The 21,748-nt window shown below is 34.2% G+C and overlaps 1 protein-coding gene across 4 annotated transcripts; it reads left to right on the forward strand.

Annotated features, from left to right (window-relative positions):
• Positions 1 to 303: 303 nt before the first annotated feature.
• On the forward strand, positions 304 to 21,439 carry LOC128203363 (eukaryotic translation initiation factor 4 gamma 1-like). 4 transcript variants are annotated; one of them, XM_052904759.1, is made up of 17 exons: positions 304 to 376; positions 3,847 to 4,029; positions 5,723 to 5,875; positions 6,526 to 6,624; positions 7,257 to 7,394; positions 8,954 to 9,013; positions 9,448 to 9,585; positions 11,078 to 11,142; positions 11,467 to 11,623; positions 12,032 to 12,136; positions 13,756 to 13,867; positions 14,379 to 14,529; positions 15,344 to 15,458; positions 17,369 to 17,404; positions 17,676 to 17,898; positions 18,631 to 18,777; positions 19,006 to 21,439. In XM_052904759.1, exons 2-17 carry the CDS (start codon positions 3,955 to 3,957, stop codon positions 19,170 to 19,172), a joined length of 1,941 nt encoding a protein of 646 aa, XP_052760719.1. In that variant the 5' UTR covers positions 304 to 376; positions 3,847 to 3,954; the 3' UTR covers positions 19,173 to 21,439. The 4 variants fall into 4 exon arrangements, with proteins under 4 accessions (XP_052760719.1, XP_052760720.1, XP_052760718.1 ...); XM_052904760.1 differs by lacking the exon at positions 304 to 376 and adding an exon at positions 807 to 1,119; XM_052904758.1 differs by lacking the exon at positions 304 to 376 and adding an exon at positions 1,565 to 1,657 and having other exon boundaries at positions 18,631 to 18,781.
• The last annotated feature ends 309 nt before the right edge of the window (positions 21,440 to 21,748 follow it).

The following is a 21,748-nucleotide window of genomic DNA, read 5'->3' on the forward strand; positions in this document are numbered from 1 at the left end:
TCCAAGTTTTATCATATTCAAGGCCCAAAATGAGCATATGAGTTAAAATAAAACAATTCAAAGTAACAAATAATTAACAAATGCCTGGCACAAAAAGATGTATATGAAACAGCAAACTGTGATATAGAATCCCCACAGTATCTTATTTTAGATGTTGCTTTATAATACTTTTATTAGTATAAAAAGTCAAACCGAAACAATTTATTTGTTCTATGTCCGTAGCGTAGCAGTCAACAGTTACATGGTTCACTTTGCGATAATTATATTTTCAGATAACTGTAAAGATCTATAGCATAGAGAGTATCGATGTTGTTTGCGTCAAGGCCGCTTAATGTAAAGAGTGGAATTTCGACGGTAGGAAATATAGAACATACTGGTAAGCCATCAGTATTGTATTTTTTCGAATTTAGAAATTTTTCGAAATTAGTAATACACTTGGCTACAGTAATGATTGTAAAGCTATCACATAAGAATGCCTTACAATCATTATAGTATCCAATAATTGTTATCAAAAGCATACAAAAGCAAAGTCATTCGAAATCACCCGAATTGCGTTGATCATTTGGTTGACCTCATTAACGTTTCTCATCCACAAATGTCAAGAAAAAGGATGCAAGTCTCAAAAGAGAGAGTAACAATTCACAGTGTGTGTAAACCACTTAATAAATCACGTCGGAATGCAATCCTTTATTTGAAGCGAAATATTGCATTTATGACGCAGTTTAATTATCACGTGGTATGCATACACTGTGTAGCCAGAGAGAGAGAGAGAGAGAGAGAGAGAGAGAGAGAGAGAGAGTAATAATTCAGCCAAGAACGTTCATTTCAAAGCTCTACGGGATTTTAGAAATGTTGGGTGAATATATTGGAATAGTTTAGTAATTCATCTTCACGCAACGTGTTGCCTTGTTGCATGGTAGTACTTGTTACCATTTTGATATGGAAAAGAGCCGCAAAAATCCCTGCCTTGGTAAAGGATTTTGTAAGCGTGTTTATCAGTTAGACGAACTATCACTCATAGGCCTCTCTCAAATCTTTCTACAAGAAAAACATTCAGTAACTCTCACCTAGCCTGTTCATTCGGGGCCAGTTGCTTCCTTTCCAGCACTCGTCATCGAGGTATGTTGTCAACCCAATTAAATGCTGTGGGAACAGAACGTTTCTACAGAGTCTTTTTTACAGGCGTCCATTTAAAACATCCACTCTTGAAATATTTGGAACAAACGACAGTGAAGTTGGTTATCTGATAATTAGAACATATACGGTAGTTTAACAATTTCCTAGAGACATCATTATTCACATATATTTATGAATGAATGAAATTCACGAAATTCACGAAATTATACTGAGTAACAGACATGTACATGAAAATGTCTTTGTATAAAATGAAGTTGATAATGAACATATATTAGACTTAATATTCAATAAAACGAATATTAATAATAACCTTAAAAAAGGACCCTCGTCTCTTCGTATCTTTACAGTTCATTGCTTTTTTAGGTTTATATCCTAAGGAAAACATGTGAAAGCTTAATTGATTATTATATCTTACATCAGGCACACGCGATGGAACGCAACAATGTCTGGCATACTTGGAAGCCATATTGCTGGCCAGTTGAATTGCGCATTAAGCCTCGTTCTGATAATGGAATTTCTGGTACGCATTCAATTTGAGAGAAGCCTATTGTACAGCTACAGGAAAGTAATAAACACTGCCACGGGTCTTGTTTATCTGCAGTTCATGACCATATATACTCCCCCCGGGATTTTTTTTAGATATTTGAGAGTTAACAGATGTTTCTCACAAAGTATAATAAAGGAAACTTGAAATGTTGCAAGAAAGCTATATTTAGAAAAAAAATACTTCTTGGTTATTTCACTATTTGAAAAGGTCTCTTAGATGTGAAGCATGTTAAAATACCATGAAAACCTGCACAAGCGCCATCTAGTGGTTTATAATTTCAGTTGGGGGTTAAAGGCATAAGTGAAAAAAATCCAGACAAACACATTCTCTCAGCGCTCCAATATTGTAACATAAATGTGCTGTGGCTAATTTTTGTCAAATGTTGCCTTGAAAAGCTACACAAAGAGCAAGCTACCTGCTGCTTTAAATGCAATTAAGTTAAAACTGACTAGAGAAAACGAAGTTATTCAACTGATGTCTTATTATAACCTTAGACACAAAGTTTAAAGTCCTGTTTTGGAGGCAACGAGGGAAACCTTTTTGAATAAACCCATATTCAGGTTAAGTTCTAACATGGGTCACCATGAGTAAACATTTGCCGCTGAGTAAATAGCAAATTTTATGCGATAAACATCGAGTAAACGAATCTATGAAAAAATATATAACAGTTATGTTCGGAAACAAATTACTTTTGTTATGTATTAACATGTGTGTCAGTTCGTGTCTTTATTACCCTTATTTTATTTCGTGTCTTTTTGCACTTATATTTACACCCATTATTCTGATTCTGCAGTGAACAAAAACTGCACAAAACATCCACGGTAAACATAAATTGTGTTTAAACATAAAAAATAGCCATTTAGTACCAACGTTAAGTGCACAAGCCGTCGTTAAGAAATTGATGCAAATACTTGATAAAAGTTAGCTAAAATATGTCAAAGCACGATATATTTTGACTAAAATTATAATATCATGCCACTCAATTTTGTATTTTCACTTTGTAAACAAACAATGGTCAATAACATTTTGTTAAAGCCTCCAGACACATATGTTTAAAAACCTAGAGGAGTATAAACTTAATGACCAGGTCAAAATATCCTTCGAACACACCATGATACTGAACCTGTCCACCATTTTGTTTCGTATTCAACATGTCTCTAACTCAAAATTTCGCAAAAATAATTTACGTTTTGACCTCCTGACAATTGCTGACCGCCATTATTTTATTTGGTTACATAACAGTTTATCATCCTAAATACAAATTATTGCCCCTAGTTGACTAAGGAACTTGGGTATAAGCTTAAGGGTGTTTTGTGTCCGGTTAAAGTTTTAGGGCAAGTTGGCATTTTAACTTGTTTCTTCTATACCCCTCATTCAATTGCCTTTAATTCTTTACACATCTGTGTATGGCCATCACACGCTTAGGTTACATATCTTCATATTATCATAAAAACAAATTATGGCCTTTAATTGAACTTTTTTACTGTTTTGTTTAAGGTTTTTTTTATTGCTTTATAGTGAAACAGCTTGGTGAATAAGAAAAGTACATCGATATTTTTCATGGAATTTCGTTTGGGACTCCTAGGTTCAAACCAAATGTCATTGTTACTTAAAATAAAAAGGATTCGTACTGAATAAATTTTTTTGGGGAAAAAATATGGAGTCTATTTATAGGATTGCGTTTGGTAACCCTAGGGTTAAGATCAAGGTCACTGTTTTAAAAGTAGAAAACATAGTTGATAATGAATAATCCTAGTTATTAATCACATATTGTGGCCAAACTTGGTACATAGGAAGAGTTTTTATAGAAATTTTATGAGATTACGTTTAGGGCCCAAATATTCAAGGCCGTTATTACAATCGATAAACGGTTTAATCTGAATTTGGTATGTAGGAAGAGGGTATGAAGGACTCCATGGGATTTCCTGTCGGGCCCCTAGCTTGGCCACGTCACTGCCTGAGTGAGTGAGGTTTTGCCCGGTGTCTTTCCGACAGAGATACTCCACTCAACGATTACTTTAATTTAAATTATTTTCAAAAATAGACGTGTATAAATGGATATAATATTATGAGGCGAAGACAAAGGAGGACTTAAGATGAAACATATTTTATAATTGTTTTATTCTTATCTTAATAAGTTAAAATGTCGTATCGTGTTCCAGTCCAAAGGCTTGCCTAGCCAGCCAAGTCAAACTAACAAACCTGTACAGTCGCCTTGCGAAGTGACCAAGCACATTGGAACGACCGAGGTAAAGCATCACAAAACAAAGATGCCCAGAAAATCAAGACGTCTTAAACCCGGCACCAGCAAGAATAAAATGGAGGAGAAAGACGCTGTCTCAGAGGTAACAAAAGCCATCAAAATACGTTTGAATAGGTTAGCCATAATCGTTGTATTTATAGAACATTGTTTATATATATGTCAAGTAAACATGTGACTTGGATAAAATACATTTAGCTTAATAATGTATTTTTAATTAATTCTGTCCCGTCTGTCTGTTTGTCGGAATGTAGCACACTCTGGTGCGGGCTTCATCTCCCATTGTTTGACTGGATTTAAATGAAACTCCACAGACATGTAAGGTTACAAGCAAAGTGGTACATGGAGAGTATATTCCACAGCATTCTTATTATATTTCAAGAAATACTTTTATTTCAATGATGTTTCAAAATACACATGGCGTCAGTGCTTCTGTAGAGCCATTTTTGGGAAACGTTTTACATGAACATACTTAAGTTCGGAAACAAATTTCCTTCTGTTATAATTATTAACATGCGTTTCAGCCCGTGTCTTAATAACACTTGACACACACTTATTCTGAATCTGCGGTGAACAAAAAGTGCATAAAATTTCCACAAGGTGTTCCAACATAAACGAATTGGCCATATTGTACCAGCGTTAAGTGCACAAGCCATCGTAAAGAAATTGTTTTGCAAACACTCGATAAAAGTTAGCTAAATAGATTCCAAGCTCGGTATATTTTGACCAAAACATTGTATTAAGTCATTCAATTCTCTATTTTTACTTTGAAAACAAGCAATCGTTCAGCTTATCCATTCAATAACATTTTTGTTAAGGCTTCTAGAAAGATATGTTTAAATACCCGAGATGATCTGTAACGTTTTGCCTCCGGGTAGGCGTATTTATTTTGCGATAAAAGTGAATTAACTAAATAATTAGTGAATTAGCCATTATACTATAGGGTTACATATCACCATATAATCCTAAAGACAAATCCGGTAAGAGTTCTAGGGCAAGTTGGCATTTTAACTAAATACTTCTATACCTTTCATGCAATTGCCTTAATGCTTCACACAGTTGTTTAATCGACTTTTTTACTGTTTTATTTTAGTTTTTTGGACTGCTTTTATAGTGGCCAAGCTTAGTGAATAGGAAGAGTTTATAAATATCTTTCATGGGATTGCGCTGTAGGTAAATAAGATATAAACAACAGCTGGAAGTGAATCGCAAAATGAAGGCTGAAGTTCTTCTATCTTTAAATATCTCGATTTATCGCATTGCGTCGTCTTATGTTATGAGCTGTAAGTTATTGTTTATTTTGAGATCTTAATGGAAATCAAATGTTCAAGTTCAGTGCAGCTCAGACTAAGGCAAACGTTTAATCTTGATAAAGACCTCCAAATAAAATATTTCACACAAAATGATTTAAATCATTGTTATCGATTTGCCTGTTTTATATTTGATTTCGTCTTGTCTGTCTGTTTGTCCGTCTATCTATTTGTAGACAAAATCTTGTGCACACTATTAAATCCAATTCCCTGTCTAGATTTGAATGAAATTTTAACAGGAATATTAGATGCCAAGCGGTACATGGGTGAGTGAGATTTTGCTTAGGGTATTTTAGACAGAGTTACTCATATTCATTCCACTTAGGTTTTCTTGTATTTTGTTTAAATAGTCGTGTATAAATGTATATAATATACTAAGACCAAATCAACGGAGGGGTTTAAGAGGAAACATATATGATTATTGTATTGACATATCTATATATCACTTGCAGTAGTATTGTTTTCCAGTCCCAAGGCTTGCCCAGCATGGCGAGTCAAACCAACAAGCCTGGAACATCGCCTTCCGAAATGAACAAGCCCATTAAAACGGCAAAGGTGGAGCTACACAAAGCGGAGAAGCCCTGGAAACCAAGTTGTTTAAAATCCAGCACAACTATCGAAGTAAGTTTTGGTAGGTTAACCATAATCCTTGCATTTACAATCCATTGTCTATATCTGTCAAGTTAATATAAGTGTTGGATAAAATACATATAGATGTATTTAATCATAGATTCCGTCAATTGCCAACTCCCAATTCCCTGGCCGGATCTGAATGAAATTTCACAGAAATGTAAGGTACAAAGCAAACAGGTACATGGTGAGTGAGGTTTTGCTTAGTGTATTTCCAACAGCCTAACTCTCATTTAGTAGTTTAAAGTGATCCCTGTATTTAAAATCAATGCAAACATACATTTAACATATAACAATCATTTAATTTGAGTAAAAAAAAATTCTAGTACTTACTTAATAATGCATTTATGGAAATATATTAATTACTGCTAAAAAGGCCATGTATTTAATAGCTCAAAATGCGAAGATATGAACTGACTGGTAAGTCCTTTAAGATTTACAGTGTTCAACTATCATCACATTAGAAAGAAATACCATGGTTTTCACCGTTCTTTCAAGTTGAACACGATACTCTTTATAAGAACCCTTGGTTTCGGTATGTATTCGTGCTAAATGGAGTTGTTTAACAGAGCAACGATATCATTCTTCTAATTCCTGATCAAGTTAACTCTGATGGACATGAGTGTTGTATTGTTTTCAAGACACAAGATATGTCAATTAAAACGACTGAGGTGGGGCTACACAAAGCGAAGAATCCCTGGAAACCAAGACGTCAAAAATCCAGCGATAAGGAATTAAAGGTAAACGCCGATGCCATAGATGTAAGTAAGCCATTATATTTGCAATTGCAGTCCATCGATTATATCTTTAGTAAAAAAGCTAATTGTAGCCTTTTATTTATCATACCATTGCAAAACAAAATTCTAAGGGGGTATATTGGTTTCCGTCCTATCCTATCTGCCTGTCCGTCTGGTCTTTTTTATAGACACAATCGCGTATGCGCATCATATCATTACACCCTGGCTAGATCTAGATGACATATAACAGGAGTGATTGGTATCAAAACCTGTCGAGCCATCGGCAGGGATCAATCAGACTACTTTTTGTTAGCGGTATAGACCTTTGTTTTTATACAATACAGATGAACTGATATTCGTGTGCACGCTACAGCGCTCAAAGCTGTGGTCGGAACAGTATGAAACTTGATGATACTTGATAATATCAGTACTGGTAAATGCGTGTATTGTTGGATCGTTTATGACCTAGTTATGACCGTATTTTCAAAGCACAAAACCTTTTTAATGTATACTGACCATGCTGACTTAAATTCAAGGATGCCAAGTTATTGCAAACCTTTAGATCATCATTTACATGGTTAAATGTTTGAGGTTGCACATCATTCTTAATAACCACAAATGCCTCGCTGAATTAGGACCTATACAAGAAGACACTAAGCATCCTGAACAAGCTGACACTGCACAAGTTCCAGGTTCTCGTGTCACGGATGGAGACTCTTAAGATTGACACGAAAGATAAACTGAAGGGTGTCGTTGATCTTGTCTTTGAGAAGGTACGTTTGTTTCGCAATTTTCGAAGGACTTCTCAAATAGAACTACCCATGCTGTATGTGCTAGTGCAAATGTGGGCAGTTTATAAGTTGATCTCAATTATGTTAATGTTTCACGAGCATTTGTTGAATCTATGCCTTGTTTGATTATTGAAAGAAGAACAATAATCGTAATGTAAAACGGCATTTCAGCTTTTGTTGTAAACAGATATATTGAGGATTTATCCGAGATCCCATTTCTGAGTCAGATTTTGAGACTCGAAACGTTGGCCCCATGATAAGGAACAATCTCACTTCAGAGTCTAGACTAAGACCAAGAAACTCATTATTTTGGAATGACAAAATCATTTTATTCATTTCAATTACAAAATAAAGGTATACAATGGTACAATATTGAAATACAGTGAAACTGCGTTCCCTCGAACAAGCGGTCGCTAGAGAACCGGCGTTCCCTCGAGGTCGGAGCTTGGTCCCGAACTTTTTTCCTTCTATTTTCATATAAAATATACCCACGCTGCCTCGAAACCTAATTATGTCGAGCAGTCGAGCAATATCCTCGGTCCCAAGTACACAAATCGTGCACAAAACCGTATGGCTCCCTCGAGGTCATAATTTCACACTTTTTCCCGAACGCGTGTTCCAAAATAAACAAACAATTGCCAGGTGTTAAAATTTTCGCAAGTTGTAAAAATTGCAATGACAGTTAAAAGGCAATTTGATAAGGTGTGAACAACCGTTTATCACTGTTAACGCAAGACCGATATTAGTTGATTTTGGGCATTTGAGATGATAATTATGACAAGTTAATGACGAGAAGTTATTTGTGAGAAATTTAAATGAGTAATAAAAATATGATTAAAGCACTACCATATCGATCCAACATCGGAATCTCTGAAAATAATTCCTTCTTGTCACTTTGCTTTGCAATATGGCAAATGAGAAAGAACTTACAAATTGTCGAACACCTGGGCAATTTAGTGAAGGACCCATGACTGGGGGGATAGCTAGATTGGGTTCCTTACTTTCAAAATGTCACACCCAAATGAAAGAAAATAATTGTCAAACACCTGAGAAATCTAATGAAGGACCCATTACTTATACCAAGACACCAACACGCCCACTCACGTCCTTTACAGGAAAGAATCGGTGTCTTAGTAAACAGTCTGTTTGACGACTTCAAACTTAAAATACACTGAAAGATATTTCATATCAAACTGGAAAATTGAAAATCGGGTCGCTCGAAACATCGGTTCCCTCGAGGTTTTGTCTCGGTCCCTGACGACCTCGAGCGATCGCAGTTTTACTGTAGTAATGCCTTTCAGAACAATTGTCAATCAAAATTTACCATCAAAGCTTTAGCAGAAAATGTTCATGTCTGAAACTGTTCGTGAACATATATATTAGATTATAGATGCTTTTCCTGAACAGCGTAATTGCCTATAGCATAAACAAGACAATTTAAATTTTGTAATAAATGTCTCTTATAAAATAGTTAGCATGTTAGGTAGTTAAGACAATGATTTCAATCCTAGTTCAATCAAATTGTATTGTTCTCTTTCCAGGCCATCTGTGAACCGTACTTTAGTGAAGTATATGCCAACATGTGTAAATGTCTTTCGAAGGTAAGGTTGATTTCTTCCATGCCATCCAAAGTTCGTAAAGAATATTTGGAAAACATTATCAGTAATTATTATCCCTTATTGGATTCAATAAAATTGTGGCCAAATTATTTTACAGTATAACGATATTTCTTTTTAATAAGTCTGTATAAACTGGAAAGGATAAACGCATATTTTTATCTTACGTGGTCTACAATAATTAGGCACCATTGCCCATGCAGAATGAACCTCTGTCTAACTCACTATTGAGTCTGTTTCCTGGGCAGAAACCAGTACTGTGTCCTTTTTGATAAGCAAATAAAATGTTGTTCTTGCGGGGATCAGACCCACCGTGAAAGGCGTAGACCACTTGTCCACTTTCACCATCTATAAACGATTCATTAAAAGAGAAAAATAAATATAAACAAGTAAGAGTTCAAGTGAATATCCATTTGCAGCTAAGAGTCAAGTCCGACTGGAAGACGGTTACATTTCGAGACTTGTTGTCGGAGCGTTGTCGCATTGAATTCAAAACAAAATACCATCAAATTCCGGTTTTGTCATCAAACGCGAGGAAATCGCCTAAATGTAAAGATGTAAGTAAAGTTGGATAACCGTGAACGTTTTCACAAAAAAACAAACGTATGGACGTATTATTTCATTTTCTTTACAAGCACAAAAGTCTGTAAGGCGATAATTCTTTGCTCGACTATTTGAATAATAAAGAAAGCTATACAACTCACCCTTTCGTCGGCGTTTGCGTCTGCGTCTCACCTAGGTTTAATAATTCAAATTATTATTAAACCCTTATGGTTCGACTTAGAAATTCTGGTTAAGGTTTGCATGTTTCACACATATGTTAATATATCAGTAACTATTTGAGATATTGTATTGAGTCTTTATACAATGGTACGCCTACTCATCCAGCCTACTTAAAAAAGCTAAGGTAGCTTACGCTGTTATGGGTATAATGTACATTATGGCCATTTATTGTTCGACTTAGAAATAATGGTTAAGGTATTCCCTGCAGACACTCATAGGTCAATATCACAGTAAATATTTGATGTATTGCATTGAGACTTCATACAACGGTACTCAACCATCCAAACTACTTGTATCACCAAGTCCAATAACGCTATTTTACTAAAATACAAATAATGGCTGTTATCATTAGACTTCGAAATTTTGGTTATGATATTGCATGTCACCACATTTAGGTCAATAGTTCAGCAAATACATCATGTATTGCATTAAACCTTTAGGCTTGTGTACCAAACCATCTAACCTACTTAAGTTATCAATGTAGATAACTCTATATTTGATATAATGCAATTTTTGTTATTCTACTTATGAATTCTTGTTAATGTTTAGCATGTAGTAATCAAGTTACATAACTCTATTTTGCATGTAGTGCACATTTTGGCCCTTTATTTATTTATTAGATTTAGAAATTGTGGTTAACTTTAACCTTATTAAAGTTAATATATTAACTACTTTTACACTTTATTTAAGAATAACTATCAATCACATTTTATTAAGTTATATAACTGTTTTGTATATCATGGAATGTATTATTCAGCTAAACATTCTCGTTAAGTTTTTGCCTGAATTCTAATTTTACAGTGATCTATGCAGGTTTAACTAAAACTTTGCTATCCATAAACTTTAACGGAGGAATGGTCGAGCGCGCTGTCTCTGTGACAGCTCTTGTTATTTATTTCATTTTCTATACAAGCACAAAATAAATATGTCTGTTGATCTCACTGGATGTAATGAGAGTCTGCTGTTTATTTTTAGCTTGTCAACTTTTTGAAGAAAATGTTGTAGGGTATTGTCAAAGCCTTGCCATCGATGTCGTCGTCGACGTTCAAAATTTAACATTGACCATAGCTCAAACACCATTCCAAAACACCATTCCATGTATTCAAACAAATCTTGGTAAACTTGTTGCAAGAGACAAACATTAATACAGGCCTTTAACTCTGGCTTTTATAACTGTAAGCGTCGTTATTTGCTCCACACCCCTCTTGTTCGCCAAGTTAAATGTAAACAGGCAATTGTGCTTTTTAATGTTTCGCTCCATCACAGGATAGTAGAACAGAAAAAGCCAATGAAGAAGTCAAGGCAAAGCACAGATCTCTAGGAAACGTGAGGTAAAATTAGATATGTTCGTGTAAAAATATATGTATTTTAAGATATTTTTACTCCACTAGCAGACAATTTAATTTATCATGTTATATCCTATGTATTACTTAGTTTTGATGTGAGGCATGTAAAATGTTGAAATAAAAAAAAAGTTTCATTTACTCAAAGTAACAGGAAAAAAACAAAAAAGGGAGATCCGTGAAAACCGGTAATATATGTATTAAAAGAAGCTGATTTTCCAAGCGTATTCACGCCCCTTAAAACCGGTTTCACTGTAGATAATGTATAAAAGTAAGACTTCATGCTTTGAACAGCTTCAGTTTTTATTTCAGGTTTATGGGGGAATTATTCAAGTTAAAGATTATTTCTCAAAATATTATGCATGATTGCGTGTTCAAATTACTACGGGCTAAGGACCCTGAGAGTTTAGCGAGTGTGTGTAGGCTACTAACAACTATAGGAAAAGAACTTGATACAGTCAAGAACAAGGTAGGTTACAGTTTACTATATAACTGTATTTTCGGAGGCTTTGTTAGTAATTTACATGTTTACCAAAAAAAGATGTTGATGCAGTTATATGGACAAAACAGTGAACCAGATATAAGTGTTTTCCGGTACCCTTTGTAAGGAAACGTCGATTAAAGAGTTCATGTTAATATGGAGTTAAAATATGCGCTGTTAATAGATCTATTATCATTTACTCATTCATGCTCTTTAAACATTCTTTTTATCACACAGAATATTAGTGATTATTTTTATTGACTGCGTTTCTGTTTATTTGGTATTTACAAAATTAAAGTCATTAATTACCCCTTATCTAAAGTCTTAGGAAGATGCCCGCAATTTTCTTTTTGAATGTTGCATGTAACAAAGATTAACAAACATTTTCATTTACAGCCTCGTATGGATCAGCATTTCCAACAGATGGCCAAACTAGCTAACGATAAAAAGAACACTGCAAGAGTTAGATTTATGATTGAAGATGTGATATCTGTAAGATTAGTAAGTATGGCATCACATGATATGTAGTGTGTATATAGTGAATACTAAGTTAGATCCTTGGAAGAATTTGGAAGACAACGAGGATGGGCGTAGATGATCTTATTTCTTTTTAGGTCATTTGCTCAAAGATCAAGGTCACAATGAACTTCAACGCGAAAAACATGTCCATGTGATAAGACGACAATGGCTGCCCCTATGGTCATCCAACCTAAAATTGAGGCTGACTTATAAATGACCTCTTTTGTGATGAGGTTATTTATTCAAAGGTCAAAACACATTGACCTTAAACGCGAAAAGCTTGTCCGAGTGAAAACTTGCCAATGCCTGCACATATGGTCTTCACACTGGACATGCTAGTTGTGGGTTTGACCAATAAATGGCCCTATCATGTCAAAGGTCAAGGTCACTGTGACCTTGAACGCGAAAAGCCTTTCCAAGTGATAAGTGGACAATGCATAGACGTTTGGTTCTCAAACTCGACATAAAGGTTGGGTCTGACCAGTAGAGTCATCAGGTCATATCAGCTAGCATTTTGGTCCATGCATATTTTTCCAATATTTCAGACAACATGGCGCTCAGGGATGCATTATATTTGACAATCATCTCTTGTTTCGTGAAGGTTAATTTTACAAGTTTATTTCAAAGAACCCAGTTCATAATATCATGACAGCACGAGTATATGAGACAAAGAAATACAAAATAAGATACGTGGCTAATTTTAAAGAAAAGAAAATGCAACATACACATATACAAAGCAAAACATGTGTGATAAGAATAACATTAAAGTAACTCTTATTTCTGTTCGCATGTATGTATATATGTATTGATAGCCTTTAAACGTATTTAATATTTATTTTACCAACTGACATATTTTTTTGGTGACCTTAACACATTACATATTTAAATTTGATTATATTTTGATTTACATAGTATTTCATGTCGATAAATCATGTCTTGCTATAGTTAAGAGCACTTCTTTAAAAATACATAAAGTCAAGTCTAGCTACCGTTCTCGATTTGAAGACGATGATTTCTAGTTCGAAACTTAACCAAAGCCAATGTGTTGGGAGTAGCTTTTAAATAACGCTTATGTCCAAAATTGTTTTTAAACACTCTATGGTTTGCTAGAAGTATCAATAGTACTATACATACCATTTATTCAAAAATTAGTCAGGGAGTTTCTGGTTAACATTACAGGTCAGCCATTTGTGATTGGGAAACATAATGTGAAATCAAAGATATGACGAATATTCAGACGTGAAAGAGAAATTAAAGTATTTTTTGGTCAATTCGTCCATGCAATTTTATCCCTGTTTGTTGAACAGCGTTCCTTTAATTTTACCGATAACCGATGGCTAAAACCATTGTTAATAAATATATTTAATAAGAAATATGTGTTTCCGTTGTTCTTTAGGTGTTGTATTTTCTTTGAAATTCAATTAGAGTCTCTTTTATATCATGTTACAACTCGAAGACCGTAGGTGACATTTTGTAACACGTCCTTGTTCACATTGATAAATATGTTTGTTTCCAAGCTCATTCCGGTCCTTACTTGCAGTTATAGAACATAAGATTAAAGGAAACCTCTTGAATATCCTTGCTCATATTTGAAACTACAGAACAAGTGGATACCTCAATGTTCAAACAAAACCCCGCAAACCATCGACCAGATCCACTTAGAAGTCGCACGAGAAAGGCATGTGGAGAAACTACAGAAGTCACAGAAGGGAGGTAAGTCTTTTATCTGAGGGCATTTAACAGTTAAGGTATATAAGGAGAAACACACTTACTTATTCAATTGATGTTTTGATGCTACTGATTATACCCATGTTTTACGTCTGTGATGAGATGCTGAGATTGATCAGCATTGTAAAGTCCTTATGTCTGTTATTTCTAAAAAAACTGAAGCATATATGATAATTATACTGGACACACAGACATTGAATAAAAATATGGCATGGTTATCGAAAACAACATCGGCAAACCTTTTACAACATTACTAAATACTCAATACTTATGAGATAAATTTTAAGCAAAATTATATTGAAATACTTTATAATCAACCCTTAAATTGAAAATTCTAGTTTAGTATCGATTTGGGCTTTAATTTTACGCGGTTCGTACTTTGTTATTTTGGAAGGTGTTTTATTACATTTTGCATGAAAAATAAATATGATAAATATGACTTACAATACTACTTGTATGCTGATATACTTTTATGATCAAATGCTATTGTTATCAGCATTAGGTAATTCCGAGGAAGACTTTTGTTTGCGAAATCCGGGCACGAGACACGCATTGGGAAATCGGCGTGGCAGGGGCGGGTTTGAGAGCCCTCGGAATTTCAGCGCCAGACGATTACAGAAACAGGAAAGCGAGAAGGCTGCCGCAAAGTAAGTGCATAGTGTAAGGATAAATAATTATAGCTCCACCACTATGGCGCGGTGCTATATTTGGACCAAAAATCACTAAGTGTAGGGGGATATAGGAATCACTTTGTCCCATCCGTCCATCTGCCAGTCTGTAAGTCGATGAAAAAATGTTAACAGTTGAAGTAGAGTATAATATAACGTTCAAAATATTAAAGATTCATTCATAAAATTTGGTATGTGGGAAGAGGGCTATCCGAAAGTTATTGAATTATTTCCATCGTTAAGTGTACTCTTGCAACCAAAATAAAGTACATTTCTTTCCGTCTATACGTATAAGCTAAATTAGCTTATATCTCAAAAAGTATGCAAGCTAATTTTATGAAACTTAGTATGCAGTTAAACGGTAAAACAGCCAATATGAACTCGAAACCACTGTCTGTCGTGTGACAAACATGGCTCTAAGCTGAATTAATGAAACTTTTTATGTGGATAGAAGGTCAGTCCAACATATTAAATAGTAAACATTTTTTTTAACTAAATTAACGAATAAAGTTTCAAAAATACGTTTGTGATACTTCGTATGTGGATGATGCAAGTCCTGAAATTATTTCGTCGTTGCCGCCTGAAACAAACCTTGATGTGTGTCAAGGCAGTGGGTAGTCTATTCATCACGTCTTTGAAAGCTTTAGTATTTGTGAAACAGTTAAAACAGTTATTGTGTATAAGATATCGGTACAGTGCTGTTACTATGTTTGCCAATCTCAGTCCTTTGCAAAACCTTGATATATTAACCTGTAAAAGTAAATATTGACAAGCTTTTCCACTGTATTCACAGTTTATCAGCATTGGGTAGGTCCGAGGAAGAATGTGGTCAGCGAATCCCGGTCACACACCTCACACGTGGTAAAGGGCGTGATGGAGGAGGGTTTGCGAGAACAAAAATAATACAGGTTATTACATCTGAGGTCATTCAATACAAAATACGTCTAAATTTGCTTATAAAACGAACCTTGGTGAGTTTTTATCAAATTTGGTAAACAAACTTAACAAATTCCGTCTTAATTGTCGACGAATTTGACATTCCACTAATAATAAATGGTAATTTGATGACATAAAGTGCGAAATACCTGAAACATCCATATATAATGCAAAATTTACAACACATTTATTTTGACGTCATGTCAAACAAATTACATATCAAACATTCATATAATGACGTTTTGTTATGATCGCGACGTCATTTAGGATAATCCAATTTTTTCGAGACGCGTGTTTCTGTGTGATAGGACAAAAGATACAGAAGTATATACATTTTATGTTTTATTTGTGTTATATCAGTACATATCTTACATATAAAACATGTTTGGTGGAAATACTGTCGAACGCAATATTATTTTTAGACATGCATTGTGTAACCTCCATGACATGTTTTCTGTTTTACGTCCGCATACCATTATTTATATGAAAAACTACAGAAACAAGCACAGTAGCCAAAAGTTTAAACATAAACCCCGTTTATAGGCACAGAAGAAACGCCAAAGACATATCTATTTGCTGTTAGTTCGACATTTTCTGGATAGATTCTTTGAAATAATAAATATTTATATTTATTTAATGAAATGATACAAAATTAAATTAAAATTGGTTAAAGAACATTCTGTCTGATGACCTGAAATACCGTATCGTGACCAATATAACCTTATCATAGAAGAAATTTAGAGAAATTTGAGCCTTTTTTACGTAATGCTTACAAAGTTGTTAAAGGAATGAATTGCGGGGTTGATGTCATTATCGGGTCATGAACGTAATTGGGCTGGTCCGAAGGACTCCACGCGTACTTTGACCAGCCCAATTGCGTTCAAATCCCCGATAATGACATCAACCCTGAAATGCATTACTTATATTTACATCAATAGTTCCATATTTCATTCAAGAATTGTTAAAAGATACTTCATTTCATTTAAGAAAACCATTCATTAATCCTTTTTTACCCATTCTGTTAATAGAACGACCCAACAGTAACGGAAACACTTTTTTCAAATGACGTCACAATAACGCGGGAAAAGATCAACCACTTGAAATCACTTTTAAACGTAAAATTTAAACACTTATGGCAACAATACATTTAAAATATAATAAATTAACACTTTCTGAATGTTGATTTATATTTTACGGGACCGGCTAACACAATACAAACAATAACAAGATCAATAGTTTCCATGTATATTGTTATGCGATGAATTGCGATCCGAACATATCCGAAGATGTTGCGTTCATCGATTCAAAGTTTATCATGTTTCAATTGACACAAATATAATAATACATACTATATATAAATATGGGTAGCTGAAATGACATATAATCGTATGAAAACACTTGACAAATGCAAATAAGCTTGGAATTAATATATTCTCTTGTTAAACAAACTAAGGTTGGGCAATCGAGGGCGATCGTTATCTCATTTAAAGGTCATATCATTTAACGGTGTTTTAAAGGAATTCAATAGTCAGGAGAACCTTAACTTCTCCACACAGCGCATACTAGTGGGTTATCTAACCAATTTCGGTCCATTCCAAGGATCAAAATGTCACTTGCATGTCGGGATTTTCTGGACGCTAGTCTGACTGTTGCAACGAATTAAGTATTTCTACAATATTGCTTATTATTTTTACCATACCATCAATTAAACCTTCTGTTTCCTGCATGTTTTAGAGTCACGAAAGGTCACAGGTATATTCACTGCTTGCATACTAAATATTCTGTAATACAAGTCACCTTTTATTTTGCCAAAACCCCCCATCTTAACTCCTATTTGATAATATTGGTGCAATCTCACCCTTATTTCCTCGCTATATTTCAGGGTCACACGGAGGCTGCTCAATGTTTTGTTGAAAAGGTAAGAAGTACGGCGATCAAATGCTACATATGCCGAAAACAATTATACTTGACACGAAGACATGTAAATTTTTATGATTAAAAATAACGTGAGATTATGTTGTGAACCTGAAAATGTAAAGATGTAAGATTTTCCACCGCATCGTGATGAAAGTATATATTGAAATCCCAATACCATAAAATATTTACTAACAATGATAAAGGCAGTCACCCTACCTGTTTGTGGTTTCATTTGAGTAATCAATATCATTGGCAGTTGCTCTCATCTGTAGGGTCCGGATAACACAAAAGACGTTAACAGCACCCCCGCTACACGAACGAATTGCCTTACACTGACAGAAATTGCGGACCGCCTCCACGATATTATCGTTGTGCGACAGGAGGATAACGAGACGGTATTCAATTGGATCGAGTCTAATGTTGAACATGCAACCACTGCGAAGTCTCAGTTTATAAGGGAGCTTATGATTGCAGTGTGTCAAAGTGCTATTACAGGTGAGCAGGAAACAGTATTACGCTATGAATAATAGAATGTGCGTGGCACCTACCAACATGAAAATATAGGCTAAAGTACATTCTGGCAAAAAACCAAAAATATTCTTTATGCAATTCAAAATTTGAAAAATGTTAAAAGCTCATAATTTCCCTTTTTTGAACTCATCTTTTTAAAATATAACAAACATGCTTACCTAATAAATTGCTACAGCCTCAGTGTCGTTTTGCAAAACTAAACTTGGCAATAACTTTAAAACCATTCAAGATACTCAAACAAAAGCTTCTTATACCTGTTGTTATGATCGCAACCCCCTTTATATACAACTAGCCTATTTTGTATTCAATTTATGTAATTGTACAACCATTTTTATGCTTATATCTTAGAAACTTACCGATAAATATTTATGTTAAACAGTCTTTGTGCCCAGCTCAATATCAAATTTTGATATCTCCACTGCCGGCTGATATGATCTCCAACAGAGATAATGGGATAAACTTATATGATTGGAAGCTGGAGGCTTGCCTACATCTTTTTACCAACTAACGTACACTATCTGCCTAACAAAAAATATTTCAGTCAACGAATATATCTATATATCTATCTATATATATATATATATATATATATATATATGAACAAACTTGTAATTCAGCCTAAAACACTACTACTGAAGGACGATATGCCCCGAATTTACGGCAATTTCAATTATTAACATGAATGTGTTTTTCTAGGTGAAAAGGGCAATGAGAAACTAGTACCAAAGAATATCAGCAGACGTAGCAACCTGCTACAGAAGTACCTCAACCACAAGGCTTTGTTCGAACTCCAAGCATTGTTTGCCCAGCAGATGCTTGTTTCCGGGCTTGAACGACAACATGGCATGTATATGGTTCACTAAACACGTATATTCTTTAAACATCATTAAAATTGGCTATCATTTAGCGTCGTTCCCCATGAACCCATAGAGTGTTCCACATACTTCATCTTAAATTGCCATTCCACTTACACTTACAATTTCCAAGACTATGTTTACTGCCACACCACAAGGGATGCTCTTGAGCAATGAGCGATGAGTATTCAAGAATATTTTTTCGTATTATGTTCAGGTCTTCTCCGGGGTTACTTCGACATCTTTTACGACGAGGATATAATCACGGAGGACGTGTTCAGTGAGTCGGAGGAGGGCGAGAACGAGCCGGAGGGGAAGACTACGGCCCTTGAACAAGTTGTTCAATTCTTGGAATGGCTGAAAGAGGCCAGGGCAGACAGTTGAGAAATCCCATGTATTTCAGAATCAACACTTAAGATAAATGCATGTATGAATAGCTGTGCCAACTTATCAAATAACTTATAGTACGTCCGAGGTTTGGAATTCTTTGCTCTTAGTCGTAATGCGATCATTTGAAACAATGAATATATATAGTAAGACTGGAAATGTGTATCGACAATTACAAGGTTAAATCTCAATATGATTTCTGATACATGCTTAGTTTTCAATTGTATTTGTTATTGTATGCTCATTGAAAGGATGGTTCATTCAATCAAGTTCACCTATGTCGTTAAAACATGGACATTTTGATATCAATATATTTGTTCTCATATATCATATGGTCAGTGCTTTTAAAAGGAAGTTTCTCAACTTGTCTTTTATGCTTTTTTAATTTTTTGAACATTTATTGTTGGGATTGTTTCTGAACGTTGTCAGAATATTTTTGTTGCTTCTGTATCGGTCAGTTATTAGAAGGTTACTATTGTAGTGGTATTTCACCTGATAATTGGTTTTTATTGTTATAGTCCTTCCTATGGATGAAAATATCTAAATTGAAAGGCCAAATGCCAAATTGTTTCGACTAACTACATGCACGTATAAACCTTAAGGCATTTAGTCAGATATTATTTTCGACGAGCAATCTTTCACTGTTCTGGGCCCAGAAGTAGAAGAAGAGAAAGAAACAAATGCTCAGCACATAGGTAGGAAAATGCCTTGTCACCAAACCAGTACAAAGAAAAGGCGCCAGTTTTGCATAATATCTGGGCACATGCATACCACAAACTATCCAGGCGCCAAACTATGAAATAAGGCATTTAATTAGTAAATGGTCTGACTCCTAGAAATAACTCATCTATAAAAGAGTTGGCCTTACCACAAGCATTTTTTTCATTTTTGACGAAGTTGAAAGGGGAAACAAGATGGTTTTGCAGGTCACAGGTGATTGCTATAAGATGTGAGCAAAGAAGGTTTTAAACTAATGGTACAATGTTCTTGTTTTGTAAGTGTTTAAATTTAAGTTGTGATATTGTTGTAAGTTTTTTTATGTGCATATTTTATTGATTGACATAAATTGAAATAGAACGGAATAATTGCAATGTTGTAAAAACCTATATATTTGTTACTTTACGGCAAATTTTGCCATTAACCTAATCATTTAACATTTTCATATTACCAGGCGGAATCAATAGAATGCCACTATTTAAATTACATTTCAATTTTATCTATTCAATTTAAGCAAAACTTTATTTGTCTGCCAAATTTGGTATATTACCAGATTATGTTATTATGATGTTTTTTTCGCATTTGTTTCCAAATAAAAAGGTCTAAGAATGGAATTAATTCCAACACCAAAACAATGGTCAACAATGCTAAAGAAATAATGTGTTAATCTTAATTCAAAGTGAAATCAAGTTATAATGTCTACTCAAAGTTATAAATGTAAAGTATTCAAACGTATTGTTAAAAATAGTTTTGTATTTCTGTTTTGTAAATGGTTTTGAAATTCGGCCTTTAAACTGATGGATCAATTAACATAAAGAACATGTCAGTTATTTCGATGAATACTGTTGCATACTCGGTTTTCTATACTTTATGCAGTTGTAACCTTATTTTTGGTTTCGAATATATCATTGTTGAATGTTATTAGATTTTCTTTTTAGACCTTAATTTTAGATGTATCATATTCGCATCGAAAGATACTTTTTTATATTTACACTTGTGCAAACTTGTACGTGTCAGTATATTTTCATTATAATAATGAGAAAATGCATTTTTAATATATATGAGTTTACATTTAGTATTCCCATTTGAATATTACGATATTCATTGTTGTTGAAGCAATACAATTATTAATTTGTTTCGATGATAACTGTTGCCTGTCATAACACTCCGAATATTAATATTCTATGGATTCAATACCTGAATTACGGAGTCCAAATATTAAACTAAAATCGATAAATTTGATTTAAAATTTATGTTTTAGTTGAAATTTTTCGCAAAAGAAACTCAACAATAAAACTACGCAAGATAGAGTCAATTGTTGATATGTATATAAAACCTTAAATGTTTTCTCATTTTATTTATTGTGTTTTTCATTTGCGCTTGCTAAAGCTTCGGTTAATTTAAATTCTGAAGCCATTTTATGAAGTGCGCAACGAACGCGTCTTTGAACTCAGTGCGTCTTTCAGGCTTAAATAATTTGAATACATTTTCTTGTTATTCTGATTCATTATGCGGACTGACTGATGGAAATAAACTTATTATCTATATATGTGTTTTCTTTATTTATAATCAGTTGGTTTTGCTAGTGATATATTTCTGGCAGTTGCATTGCTGTTACTTTTCCTTCCTGAGTTTTTTCAATTTATTCATTGATTGTCTAAATGGCTCATGATCCATCATTTTCGTATATAAATATGCCGTTTTAGCAATCTATGGACTGAATACTAGTAGAAACCCCCAGATAAGGCCAAATGTAAGTTCTTTGTTTCCATCTTAAACATCTAAAATGATAGGTTAGGTCGGAAAGCATACCTTTTTTTTCTTTTTTTTTATAACCAGGTTTTTTACTTAGCCGA

This window comes from Mya arenaria, chromosome 9, assembly GCF_026914265.1.
Source record: "Mya arenaria isolate MELC-2E11 chromosome 9, ASM2691426v1".
Taxonomy (NCBI): Eukaryota; Metazoa; Mollusca; class Bivalvia; order Myida; family Myidae; genus Mya; species Mya arenaria.